Source organism: Schistocerca gregaria, chromosome 1, assembly GCF_023897955.1.
Source record: "Schistocerca gregaria isolate iqSchGreg1 chromosome 1, iqSchGreg1.2, whole genome shotgun sequence".
NCBI lineage: Eukaryota > Metazoa > Arthropoda > Insecta > Orthoptera > Acrididae > Schistocerca > Schistocerca gregaria.
Genome location: NC_064920.1, coordinates 1,011,851,059 through 1,011,865,715, shown reverse-complemented (window position 1 = coordinate 1,011,865,715; position 14,657 = coordinate 1,011,851,059). Strand labels below are relative to the sequence as shown.

General features: G+C 43.1%; 1 protein-coding gene across 1 annotated transcript in view; it reads right to left on the bottom strand.

Moving 5' to 3' along the window:
• Positions 1 to 14,657, bottom strand: part of LOC126278779 (seminal metalloprotease 1-like) — a 67,747-nt gene that overhangs the window by 14,879 nt on the left and 38,211 nt on the right. Inside the window, exon 3 of the mRNA XM_049979057.1 lies at positions 2,799 to 2,983. Within this exon, the coding sequence (XP_049835014.1) occupies positions 2,799 to 2,983 (185 nt within the window). The remainder of the gene's footprint in view (positions 1 to 2,798; positions 2,984 to 14,657) is intronic.

Below are 14,657 nucleotides of genomic sequence, written 5' to 3'. Positions count from 1 at the left end.
GACATCTTAATCATTTAGATTTACAATTGAAGTTTGAGATCCATACTATTCACTCTGATATTTTTAGAAAGCCCTCAATCGGCAATGCAATTATTTATGCTTCATAATGTCATGTGTATCAGCACAAACTAAGTTTTTTTTTTTTTTTTAGATCAATGACTGACCGCCTCTGCAGCGCCCCCTCTGCACTTTACCTATAAACAGAGAACTTGATAACTTAAAGCTTATTGCACGGATGATAGATAGGTTATGTGAAAAAAAGTTGTCGCGCAACGGAAACAATGTGCATTCGAATCTTTTGTCACCACCACAGAGATGTATAAAGCTTCCTTTTGTGGGGAAATTATCGTATCAGTTAGCTAAGCTCTTCAAAGCTCTCGATGTCCTTTTCACAGCAAAATAATGTTCACAACTGTTCCGTGCATAATGTGCGGCCTGCTTAGGACTGGTATTCTTCCTCTGGGGTTTGAAAATGAATCCTGAGTCTGCCTTAAATTCTACATTTGCCAAACTGGAAGGATATTTAGAACGAGATGCAGCCAGAATTTGTTAACTAAGAAACGTCAAGTAAAGGAGAACTGTGCGTTTGCTCAACATCTGATTACAGGGCACCAGCCAAACATACAAGCTTTGCATCTTACATTGTGCTCGTAAACGCAGAAAGCTTCATTTATTGGAAGAGTTGGAAATCCTTAAAAATATGTGTAAGGTCGACGAACAACTGCTGAGCAATTAGTTCACTAGTAGGAACCAAAGCTATTATGATTCAGCGATATCAGCTTTTGAATTTTTTACGTACTTTGTTTGTGCTCTTCTAATAGGTTTCCATTTCAGTTTATTAATTCTCCCTCCCCCCGGTTGATTATATTTTTCAAGTGAAGACTTACTTTTCTAAGAATTTGTTTTATCACAGGTTACTGGGATGACGTCCATCTTTGGTGGTTATATTGCGGTCTCATTGAGTTACGGCTGGTGGCAGTATTTCATCTATAAAGTTTCACTTTATGTGCGACTGTGTTTTGATTAAATGTAACCTCTTAATTTTATCACAGTGATTCAGGCATCTTTACATGTATTTTGTAAGCATTAAATATACTGACTGTCTATAACTGCTCTGAGCGCCACCTACGTGTGTCCTCTGCAGTCATTGTGTGCAAGCCTCATTCCATTGCTCCCGTGTGTGTCCGTGTGACGCTCCTGTCCTGAAGCTGCGGCGGAATCTCTTTGCGTTCTGTTTAAATGTGTATACTTCTTTCTTGTGAGTGGTGCTAGTACAACTTCATTAAGATATGTTCCGTTCAGTATAATTATTTATTTAACGTTCTATCCCATCGTTACATAATATTATGTTAGTTGTTTTTGACTGGGCCGCAGCGGGTTTATCTGTTTTGATACGTGCTTCAGTGTAGCACAGGGTCGTTTATGATTTTTAAAATGTTGCAGATGGAAAACTTTGTTAGTAACAATTCTTTATCCACATTTAGAATCGTTCATGCTAGAACTATAAGCTAATTTTTGATTCTTTTTGTTAGCCCTATAGGTAATCTGAAGATGCCCCAAAAAGCCGCAATGCGTTAATACTAAAAGAATAAATTGCAACCAAGACTGTTTTCAATTCAAAGGTCTTTTTTTGCGTACAAAAATACTCTATCAGATAAATGCATGAACTTAAGTGAACAAAATTTGCAGCAATCGGTTGTTGTATATTGCTTTAGGAAGAAATAGAAATATTATAGAAGTTTGGTACCGCATATTTATATTGTTTTGCTGCCTCAATATGCACGTTTAGTGATATGATACTGTATGAATGCATGCATGTTTTACGATTATTTAGAGCATGAGAAGCTCGGTTGTTGTATATTGCTTTAGGAAGAAATAGAAATATTATAGAAGTTTGGTACCGCATATTTATATTGTTTTGCTGCCTCAATATGCACGTTTAGTGATATGATACTGTATGAATGCATGCATGTTTTACGATTATTTAGAGCATGAGAAGCCATGTTCAAGTGATATGTTGTGTAAAGCAACATTACACGGACTTGTTTTACAACAAGGTGACAAAACCTGTCACTTAACTGGCTTAGGTCAAATGTCGTTGAAAATGAAATTTGGAGAGTAGAAAGAAGAACTAAATGCGGAAACGTTTTGTAGAAACAGTAACAGTGCAGGAAGTAAAACAAAGAACCTGAAATAGTCGGCTTTGTAACTAGGAAAGAATGGCACAAGCAAGAGCAGCAAGTGAAGCATTTTATGAAAATAGAAAACAGAGAAGGAAGATAAGAAAAGGGTAGTTTGAGAAAACGACTTCTAGAAGTTAAAGGAATAATTTAATGAGAACGGGGACTTAAAGGTGTACAAAGATGGAAGCGAGGAGAGAAAAAGGAAGTGGAGTTGTACTCGTGATGTGAGTCCTAAATGGGCTGCATTATGCGTTAGTCCATGTTATAAATCCCAAAAATCACATATCACATAGGAAGAGTGCTTCCCATCTTAAAATTGAGCTGGGTGCTAGCAAGTGAGACAGAGGGTTCCTTAGCTGAAATAGAATCCACGTATAAACAGAACTGTGAAACTACGTAATCACTAATCAAGCCGACTGTATTGTCGAAATAAAGAATGAAATTATCCTTTCGTTTGAAGGACTCTGTACCATACAGTCACGATGCAAAATATTCGCAGCTGCTCGTTAATTGTTATTTATAGGTTGAATTTGAGGTGGAAACCGTAACTTAACCCCAAGGACTACCATATTTCACGTGACAGTGTGGCCTAGGAGCAGCCTAGTCAGTAATTACCTGGCTGGATGCGCTCCCAGTGCACGGTGACGTGGCGGTCGCGGTCGGCGCGTGTGTGCTCGTGCCAGAAGCCGAGAGTGTGCAGCAGCTCGTGCTGGACCGTGCCGCGGCGGGCGCAGCCCGGCTGCCGCAGGTACACCGACATCGCACCTGCCCCTGCCATGTAGCCTACTGGCGACGCACATCTGTAACACAGCACAGCCGGACACTCAGGCGCTCATGCTACGTAACAACTTGACGGAGTTACAAGGGAAAGACACATGTAAAGACAATTGTTAGAAGAGAAACTTTTCACTGGGGAAACTGCTTTGGAAGCAACATAATTTCTCTGAAATATTCGTCTTCAACCTGTGTGCACTTGTTCCATCTCCTGACAAGCTTCCTGGAAGAAACTTTGTGGGATTGTGTATATCCACTATTGCACTGCCTCCAAACCTCGTCATCTAACCAAAACTTCGACTCACAAAACTGCTCCGTAATCGGACCAAAAAGCTAAAAATCCCTTAGAGCTAGACTAGTATTAGTGGGATAGTATAATCTTTGCTCTGTTTATGACCATAGGAAAGAGAAAGAAAGGGAGAGAGAGAGAGAGAGAGAGAGAGAGAGAGAGAGAGAGAGAGAGAGAGAGAGAGAGAGAGAGAGAGAGAGAGGAAGAGAGAGAGAGAGAGAGAGAGAGTTAAGTGAAGGGGGCCGGGGGGAGGGGAAAGGATGAAACCCGTTACTGGTCCTTAGCTTGCTCCTCTGGAATAGCAATGAGCTTAACGTCTCCAATCAATGTATAGATGTTCATCGAAGGTGTCACATGCCCTCACTTCGTGCATGAGACACTATGCTGTCAGGGCAAGTCCCACTTCTTTTTTTCTTTTTGGGTCATCATCCTTCTGACTGGTTTGATGCGGCCCTCCACGAATTCCTCTCCTTTGTCAAACTCTTGATCTCAGAGCAGCACTTGTTCCTCACATTCTCAATTATTTATTGAATATCTTCCCGTACAGTTTTTACCCACTACAGGTCCTTCAAGTACCATGGTAGTTATTTCCTGATGTCTTAACACCTCTTTCTTGTCAGTGCTTTCCAAATGTTCCTTTCTTCGTCGATTCTGTGGAGAACCTTCTCTTTCCTTATCTTATCAGCTCACTTAATTCACAGTATCCTTCCGTGAAACTACTTTCTAAACTCTTCGATTCTGTTCTTTTCCTGTTTTCCGACAGCCCATGACGGCCCCTCCCGCCAGAGGTTCGAGTCCTCCCTCGGGCTTGGGTGTGTGTGTTGTTCTTAGTATAAGTTAGTTTAAGAAGTGTGTAAGTCCAGGGCCGATGACCTCAGCAGTTTGGTCCTTTAGGAATTCACACACATTTGAACATTTTTGAGCAGTCCACGATTCATTCCATAGGATGCTGTGCTCCAAACGTACGTTCACAGAAATTACTTTCTCAAACAAAGGTTCATATTTCAAACTACCAGATTTGCTTGAAAGTGAAACGTTTTGTTAGCCTGTACTGTTGTTCTTCCATTACGCTCCTTGCTTCGTCTGTCCTCCGTTACTTCACTTCCAAGGTAACAGAAATGCTTCACATGGCTACTACGTAGTCCCCAGTCTTTGTGTTAAATTTATCGCTAATCTCATTTCTGCTATTTCTCCTTATTTTCGTCTTTCTTCAGTTTACTCTCAATCCATATTCAGTACTCGTTAGACTGTCGATTTCATTCAATAGTTTCTGTAGTTCTTCTTCAGTGTCGTTGAGATATCAGTATCAACAGTGAATCTTATCATTGATATCCCTTCACCCTGAATTTTAATCTCACTCTTGTATCTTTCTTTTATTTCCATAATTTCTTTTCGATAAGTAGATTGAAGACTACGCCTCTGTCTTACACCCATTTGAATCCGAGTAGCTCACTTTTGGTCTTTCATACTTATTGTCCCCTCTTTATTCTAGTTTATATTGCAAATTATCCATCTTTCCTCATAGCTTACTCGTATTCCTCTCAGAATTTCGAACAAATATTACCATTTTACACTGCTGAACGCTTTTTGTAGGTCGACAAATTATTTTAACGTGTCTTGATTTTTCTTCACTCTTGCTTCCGTAATCAATAGCAACTTCAGAATTTTCCCTCTGGTGCTCTACCTAACATTTCCGTAAGCCAATCTGATCGTCATCTAATAGATCCTCAACTGCTACAGCCGCTGAGAATCGAAGTCTTGAATGTACTGGATTATGTTCCCAGAATTATGTGGGCGGCCATTTTCCTGAAGAAAACCGAACCTTTGGAAACCTTTCCTCTCCTCTTCGATCTCACTTTGAATTACAGCTTTGGTCGCAGCTGACGCTACGCACTGTTTGATATTCACAATTGTAATGAATCAGCAGTGATCTTTTTGTGTCCTAAAACGCTGTCATCAGTTATGCTGAAGAATCTTGGCTTTTGAATTTTTTTGCTCTAGGCGAAGATGGGTGTTTCCACACGATGATCTCGCGCTCCCTATGTGGTTCGTACTGATATAGCTATGTCTCGTCAAGTGTTACTATGTGTCTGAAGAAATCTTTTCCTTTCTCTTCAAAACGCTTTAAATGTAATTTCATCAGTTTTCAAACGTTTGTGTTCATGTTTGTCAGCGTGTTACTCAAGGAGCACAAATTTTGCGATAGTCTGGAGATTCAAGGACGATTTCAAATGCTGAACCGCGGCTAACGTTTAACTCATATGTAGCATCATAGATTCTAGTATGATGATGATCACGAATCGTTCGCTTAGCTTTCCTGATGTTGCCCTTCGTTTTCATACTGCAGAGTCTATGCGAAAGCTCTTCGTCACAGAGAGATATATGTCCAGCTTTAAAGCAGTTTATCCAAACTTTAATTTTTTGGTCAGGAAGAGAGCTACCACCATACTGCAGCTGCATTCTGCTAATAATCTCTGTAACTTTAGTTCCTTCACAGTACAGAGCACAGGATTGTCCTATTTAACTCGAGTGCACAGAACCTTAGCCTCAGTGCTGAAAAGAATTACAGAACAGTGATTCTTCTGAAGCGGACTATAACACAGACTAGTTCAAGAACTGTAACCGTTGCTTTTAACCACTTTTTGAACGACCTTTGGAGCAGTAAACAGTACATCCGTTTACAATAGCTAATAGACAAAGATTCTCCGCTCGATGCCCCTTACGACCGTACTTTAGATGATAAGCGTAGGTGTGGTACTGAGTCAAATGCTTTTCGAAAATCAAGAAATACTGCATCTACCTGACTGCCTTGATCCAAAGACTTCAGTATGTCAAGTGAGAAAAGTGTGAGCTGGGTTTCACAAGATCAGTGTTTTCGGATTCCATGTTGGTTGACGTGGAGGAGACCATTCTGTTGGAGATGCCACAGTTCGTTTGAACTGAGAATGTTTTCCCAATTCTACAACAAATGGATGGAAGGATACTGGATTGTAGTTTTGTGGATCACTTCTGCAGGAATTGACCTGTGCTTTCTTTCAACGACTGCGCAGAGTTTTTTGTTCGAGGGATCTACGGTAGGCTGTAGTCAAAAGACGGGATAACTAAACCGTAAATTCGGTGTAGAATTTGATGGAGATTGGATCTGTCCCTGGAGATTTTCTCAATTTTAGCGATTTCAGCTGTTTCTCAGCACCACTGACATTAATATCTACATCACTCATCTTTGCAGTAGTGAGAGAATTAAACAGGACTTTCATTTGTAAAGGAACATTTGGAAACCGCGTTCAGCATTTCTGCTTTTGCTTTGCTACCCTCAGTTTCAGTCCCGTCTCGTTCGTGAGTGTCTGGACACTAACTTTGGTAACACTAAACAGCCGTTAATATGATCTGAATTTCTTTCGGTTTTGTGCAAGATCCTTCGATAATATTCTGCTATGGTAGTCGTTGAAGCCTCACGCCTTAACAGCCAAACGCGTTTCATTCAGCTTCTACCTACACTGACGTCCAAAATTAAAGAAACAAACGGATATTTAATAAGGTTGCGTTTATTTTGCCACAAAAAAGTATAAACCGTTGATAATAAAGTAGAAAAAATGTAAAGAATACACAACTTAATCAACTGCAACATGCAAAACGGTAGACAAAAATGTTCTTCGTGTGTTACAACTTAAGAGACATGCACACACATTCATACAAATGATTAATGTGCACACTACGGGGTGCGACCACTTCTGGCAGCAATAGAAGCCTGAAACAATGGAATATGCTGTGAATAATGCCACCAATCTCATGTTGAGGCAACGCCCATTCTTCCTGCAGAGCTGCTCACAAGTATTGGAGAGTGGTTGGTGTATGCTGACATGATGCAACGCGTCTCCCTAGTGCATCCCAGACATTCTCTATGAGATTAAATTAGGGAGAGCGTGCAGGTCACGCCATGCGTGCAATATCTTACGTTTCCAAAAAAAATATCGAGCATTTTCGTCCATCGATACGAAGTCTGGGCTCATAGCATCTTGCAACAACCGCGCATGAGATCCCAAGATCTCCTTACGGAACCTGACAGCAGGTTCACTCGTACAGTTTCATTATGAGGTGTTAGAGCGGTCAACAGAATCCCTGTCCACACCATTAGGGATCCTCCTCAATATCGATCTCTTTCCACAATGTTTGGGTCCAGAAATCGTGTTCCATGTGTCCTCCGACGCGAATCCGTCGAGAATCGCTCTCCAGATCAAATCGGGACTCGTCTGTGAAGAGAACATTGGCCCACTGTTCGGCCGTTGAGGTGGTATGCTGACGGCTCTATTCGAGACGTTCCCTTCTTTGAAGACTCGCCAGAGATAAGCAGACAGCAGGTCTCTAACAAAGACCACTCTGACGTAGCCTTCTGTTCAACACGTCCGGGGGATGCTGCGAGGTCAGATTACAGTTGCAATGTAGTACTAGGGAGGTACCGTAGTGACCTTACAACCAAATAATAGTCCACTCTTTCTGATGTCACACGTGGCTGGTCCCGTCCTGGTCTCCGGGATACAATTTCGGTCTCTATAAACAGTCGCCTCATCCGAGAAAAACAGAGAGATTCACATTAAGCCATCGGGCCACATCAGTTTGCGACTCCCCTGCTTCCATTGTTCCTAGGGTCCTCCACAGCAGATAATCTGTAGGCGTGTTCTCTGTGCCATACTGCACCGTCTGTGACTGTGTACACAGTGGCTGTGGAAGTGGGACTATCCGCCAAACACCACCTCGCTTGATAGATGCTCTGACGTCATTGCTGGCATGGTTGTCCGTTGATCGGAATGCCATCTTCCGTGCAGAACACGATTGTACGGTCATCTGTTGTATGATTATATCGTGAATTAGTCACAGAACGGGGAAATAGCAGTTTGTTGCTTTAATTTTGGACACCGGCATTCCTCTAGTCCCATGCTTTGTTTTACACCTATTATGCAATAGTCTGTGTTTCTTTCGAAGCTATTTTAACAGTAACTGTATACCATGGTGATTCCAAGTATTCTTCTAAACCTGAGTTTCAGTTCCCCCAAACACGCCTCTCTATTGTACACCCATGTCATGCACTAACCGCAATGCCACAGTGGATGTCGCTCATTCTGCTTCTGTCGAACTCCTTCACGTGATACAGCGTCCTCTGATGACGACAAGGGGTACTGTTAGATTAGATTACATTAGATTAATTATTCATTCCGTAGACGCACAAAAGAGGGAATCCTCCTGGGTGTGCAACCTGTCAGGTAAACACATTATAAAAATGTAATTAGAAAAACTCGAGTTTCATTAATTTTAATGATCCTCAGTCAATAAACAGTAAATTATGTACATTAATTAAAATTAAAATTCTAATATTTACAGTTTTAAAACTTACATCTGCTTTCATTAAATCCATCATTCACACAGTAACTAGTAACTTTGCTATTACAACCAAGTATTGCCAAAAATTAAATGATTCATTTCAATGATTCTCAGTTAGGAACAGTAAAATTATGTACAAGATTTAAAATTAAATTTCCACTATTTACTGACTTAAGACTTACATCTGCTTTCCGTACATCCATCATTCACACGGTAGGTCTCTCGCAATTTCATTTGACGACAGCCTGGGCAACACTGGCCGTTCCAGTTGTACAAGCGACGACGCTGATACGCTTTCGTGTGCCTAATCTCGCTGCGATGTTTATCACTTATTACTAAACAAGTGTTCTGTTCATTAGCGTTGTTGTTTTTACGTTTTATAATTTTCACAACAGTTTGTTAATTTTTTTCTCCATAGGACAGTATTCATATTTCAAGCGGTAGAACGGGCATTAGCCGATTGTAGAAGAATGAACTGAAGGTTTTGACGCAGCAACAAGTAACATAAATCGAATCGAAATAAAAACGACTGTACCTGTCGTTTATATGCAGAGCCACAATGAAACACCGTCGTCACACACAGACATTACCGTTGATTCCATCGCCTGAAATCAAAGTGTAGAAAGATTAGGGTTTAGCGTCCCGTCGACAACGATGTCATTGGAGACGGTGCACGAGACCGGATTGTTTCAAGGAGGGGGAAGCAAATCGGCGGTGCCCCTTTTCAAAGGAACCATCCGGGAACTATTTAGGGAAATCACGGAAAACGTAATTCAGGGTGGTTGGAGACGGATTTGAACCGTCCTCCTCCCGAACGCGAAACCAGTGTACTAACCGCTGCGCCACCTGGCTCGATACCTGTAATCGGCAACGACTCAGGTACACTGCACATGCCAAGCAAGTCATCAACCCATCTCTTTACGTATATAAAGAATTACATTGACACAGAGACTAGGCTTTCACATTTTTTATGTGGGACAAATTTCCCCAGGACTCAGTTAAAAATAGGTCCTGTCCCTCAGTTCCGAACAAGGTTTCCGGGAGATTTATGTCGATTGTAAGGTAAATTCCGGGAATGCAAAGCACCTCTCAGATATTCCCAATTAGGAGTCCTTCTACCGCACTATCAGTTAGTCTGGTATTAGGCTGAAAAATAAACTGTAACTCGTAACTCTACTACCGATTAAAACTGGAACAGCCTAATTTACCTTTAGGCATAGTGAATGAAACGTACGGAAAGAAAACGTCATCGAACGTTCCCGTGGTGTCTCATTGCAGTATTTGTTTATTAAAATAATTTTCTGTGGCTACTGTATTTTGAGACTGGAAGATCTAATAAATTCCTTCTGACTGGTATTCGGTATCTGATAAGGATATTACGGGAGTCATTGTAGAATTATATAGAAGCGAATTAGTAGTCTTTTGCTTAATACGCAGGGCTAGCCCGATATAAAAAGCACATGTCGCTATATGTGAGTTCAGGACGCAACCTCAAAGTCGCGTGCGTTAATCGACCATTTGTAACGAGATGTACCTGGCGTTCAAACGTCATTGTCTAGGCCGCATCTCCATTTCGCTTCGCTAAGAAACACCCCCGTGCGATCGAAATATACTTCACGCTGAAAAGCTGAAGTGTTTTCAGAATTTGTGGACAGGAACTGTACTGATATGAAATATTGTCTCTATTTCATATTAGGATTGTTTTAAAGAGAAAGTAAGAACCGGCATGTGCTATCTTGTGATACAAAATACACGTACATAAAAGTGGTCTGACTATAGGTATACAGGTTGGTCAGAAACAGTCTGAAAGGCATGTAAGGGTGTTGAAGGGGATGTTATTCTGAGAAATAACTGATAAGAAAAGAATTCAGTACGTTGCGCCTTTCAGAGTTGATTAACACTGAAGTTAGCAAAGCAGACCGTTGCGCGTGCAAAATATCAAATTATTAGTGTTCAACATTATCTGATATCGCTAAACTTCATTCTGTCCCTTATGTGTAGAGGTATATCATCCTTGGGCAACGCATTACTAATGTCAAGTAACAAGAGAAATGGTGAAACTGCCTGCTCCTTCTAGTTCTTGTATCGAGGCAAGAATTTTGATTTCTTGCAAAGAAATCACACAACGAAATCACATTAGTTGGGGAACAATTGACTGTAATCTGTTCCTGAGTGTGAAATTGGAATGGTGAGTTACGAAATACTAAACAGACTGAAGTCAATGTAACATGATGAGATTAACAGTGAACAATCTGTGATATTCATCTAGGCTAGGTAACATAACTGGATACATAGTGCGATTAAGAGTAACGATAATAGTGTACCGTACTTGTTATGTGACTTAAATATTTTACTAGACGAGAACTGATAAAAACCTGTGTCTGGAACATAAATACACTCCTGGAAATTGAAATAAGAACACTGTGAATTCATTGTCCCAGGAAGGGGAAACTTTATTGACACATTCCTGGGGTCTGATACATCACATGATCACACTGACAGAACCACAGGCACATAGACATAGGCAACAGAGCATGCACAATGTCGGCACTAGTACAGTGTATATCCACCTTTTTCAGCAATGCAGGCTGCTATTCTCCCATGGAGACGATCGTAGAGATGCTGGATGTAGTCCTGTGGAACGGCTTGCCATGCCATTTCCACCTGGCGCCTCAGTTGGACCAGCGTTCGTGCTGGACGTGCAGACCACGTGAGACGACGCTTCATCCAGTCTAGGAATGGTAGAACGATGGGTTCGATGACGGTTTGGATGTACCGTGCACTATTCAGTGTCCCCTCGACGATCACCAGAGGTGTACAGCCAGTGTAGGAGATCGCTCCCCACACCATGATGCCGGGTGTTGGCCCTGTGTGCCTCGGTCGTATGCAGTCCTGATTGTGGCGCTCACCTGCACAGCGCCAAACACGTATACGACCATCATTGGCACCAAGGCAGAAGCGACTCTCATCGCTGAAGACGACACGTCTTCATTCGTCCCTCCATTCACGCCTGTCGCGACACGACTGGAGGCGGGCTGCACGATGTTGGGGCGTGAGCGGAAGACGGCCTAACGGTGTGCGGGACCGTAGCCCAGCTTCATGGAGACGGTTGCGAATGGTCCTCGCCGATACCCCATGAGCAACAGTGTCCCTAATTTGCTGGGAAGTGGCGGTGCGGTCCCCTACGACACTGCGTAGGATCCAACGGTCTTGGCGTGCATCCGTGCGTCGCTGCGGTCCGGTCCCAGGTCAACGGGCACGTGCACCTTCCGCCGACCACTGGCTACAACATCGATGTACTGTGGAGACCTCACGCCCCACGTGTTGAGCAATTCGGCGGTACGTCCACTCGGCCTCCCGCATGCCCACTATACGCCCTCGCTCAAAGTCCGTCAACTGCACATACGGTTCACGTCCACGCTGTCGCGGCATGCTACCAGTGTTAAAGACTGCGATGGAGCTCCGTATGCCACGGCAAACTGGCTGACACTGACGGCGGCGGTGCACAAATGCTGCGCAGCTAGCGCCATTCGACGGCCAACACCGCGGTTCCTGGTGTGTCCGGTGTGCCGTGCGTGTGATCATTGCTTGTACAGCCCTCTCGCAGTGTCCGGAGCAAGTATGGTGGGTCTGACACACCGGTGTCAATGTGTTCTTTTTTCCATTTCCAGGAGTGTATTACTTGATTGGAAGACGCGTCGTGTTATCTTGTGATGGAGAGTCGTCGACAGTTGCACAAATAATTCCAGGCGTGCCCCAAGAAGTGTGTTGGGACGCTTGCTGCTCTCGCTGCGTATTAACGATGCGACAGCAAATTTTAATAGTGTCCAAAGATCTTGATGAGGTGCAAAGAATGGCAGTCTACTTTAAATGTTGAGAAATGTAAAATGCACCTCACATGCCGCAAAAGCATAGTGTCCTATGGGTACAGTATCAGGGGATCATGAATCACACAGGGCTTAATCACTCATAGGTATACCTGGGTGTAACAGTTTATGGAGTTATGAGATGGAATGACAACATAGGCTTAGTCGTAGTCATTGCAGCTGGCAGACTTAGGTTCACAGGTGGCTAACTCAAAAAGAAAACAAAAGGAAAAAAAAGACTCATCAACGAGGATTTATTAGGACGAAAATCGGTGGATATGATGTACATAGTACAGACAAAGAAATAGTTACAGTTTCAGAAAAACTGGATGTTTTATTCAAAAGAAACAGCTTCACAAACTGAGTAAATCAGTGACGCATTGGTCCACTTCTGGTCGTTATGCAAGCTGTTGCAGCGCGAAGTGGCTGCGTGGTTAGAGGCGCCATGTCACGGACTGTGTGGCCCCTCCCGCCGTAGGTTCGAGTCTTCCCTCAGGCATGGGTGTGTGTGGTGTTGTTAGCATAAGTTAGTTTAAGTAGTGTGTAAGTCTATGGACCTATAATCTCAGCAGTTTGGTCCCTTAGGAATTCACACACATTTGAACATTTTTTTGCAAGCTGTTATTCGGCTAGGCATTGATTGATAGAGTTTTTGGATGTTCAAATTGCGCGTTACATCAACAGAATCCCGAGCAGGCTGGAGTGTCCTGCCAATAATAATCTAACTGGGTAGAGATCCGATAACCTTGCTGGCCAAGGTAGGGTCTGGCAAGCACAAAGATACACAGTAGAAACTCTGGCCATGTGTGGGGGAATTATCGTGCTGAAATATAACGCCAATATGGGTGCCATGAAGAGCAACAAATCGAGGCGTAGAATCGTCGACAGAGCTGGTCGTTGTGGCCGAGCGGTTCTAGGCGCTTTAGTCGTCCGGAACCGCGCGACTGCTACAGTCACAGGTTCGAATCCTGCCTCAGGCATGGATGTGTGTGATGTTCTTAGGTTAGTTAGGTTTAAGTAGTTTTAAGTCTAGCGGACTGATGACCTCAGATGTTAAGTCCCATAGTGCACACAGCCATTTGAACCGTTTTTCTTTCGAGTTTTTTTTTTTTTTTTTGAATCGTTGACATACCTCGGATGACAACCAAAGGCATCGTGTTATGAAAAGAAATGACACTCCCAGAACATCACTCTGGTTCTCGGGCCGTATCCCACCGCCGTCTGGAGCGTCCCCAGACAAGTGCGCGCTAGTCATCGGGGCTCAATTTGATGGGCGCCTCATAAATGAAGACAATTCTATTCCAGTCAATGAGATTCCAGGCTGAAGACGTGTCTGGAGACGCCCCGTTCGGTGGGATACCAACCTGACTGTCACCAACTATACGGCACGACAGTCAGGAATGTTGGTCTGGGGTGTCATTTCTTTTCATAGCAGAACCCCTTTGCTTGTTATCCGCAGCACCCTTACAGAGCAACAGTGAGCCATCCTGGGCTTACATATCAGCAAGATTATGCTCGCCCACACATGGTGAGAGTTTCTACTGCTTGCCTTCGTGCTTGGCAAACACTCCCTTGGCCTGCACGGTCGCCAGGTGTCTCCCGAATTGAGAACGTTTGGAGCATTATGGGCAGGGCCCTCCAACCATCTCGGGAATCTGTCGATCTAACGCGCCAATTAGAATTTGATACTATATTTCTCAGGAGGACATCCAGTAACTTTTATCAGTCAATGCCAAACCGAATAACTGCTTGTACGAGTAAAGTAAAGATACACCGTACGCCAGAGGAACAGAAGAGTTTTGGCGAGCAAGTTGGCAACATTGATGTTACCCATGAACCCTTAGCATTCTCCTCGCGGTCGTTCGGCAGTTGAACATTGCTTCTGGTTGGAGTAGGTCGTGTTTAAAATGGCTGCGCCGATTCAGAATCCCGCCAACGCGAAGTGCGCTCCGACATACGTTTTCTTCGTGCAAAAGGTCAGCGAGCAGCGGATATTCACAAAGAAATTGTTTCTGTTTATGGGAACATTATGAATCGACAAAATGTAACGAAATGGTGTCGTCATTTCTCTGAAGGTAGGACCGATGTTCATGACGAACAAAGAACAGGTCGGCCATCTATGATCTTTGAACCCCTCTTCGGAGAACGGAGGAAGCAATTCGTGCGAAT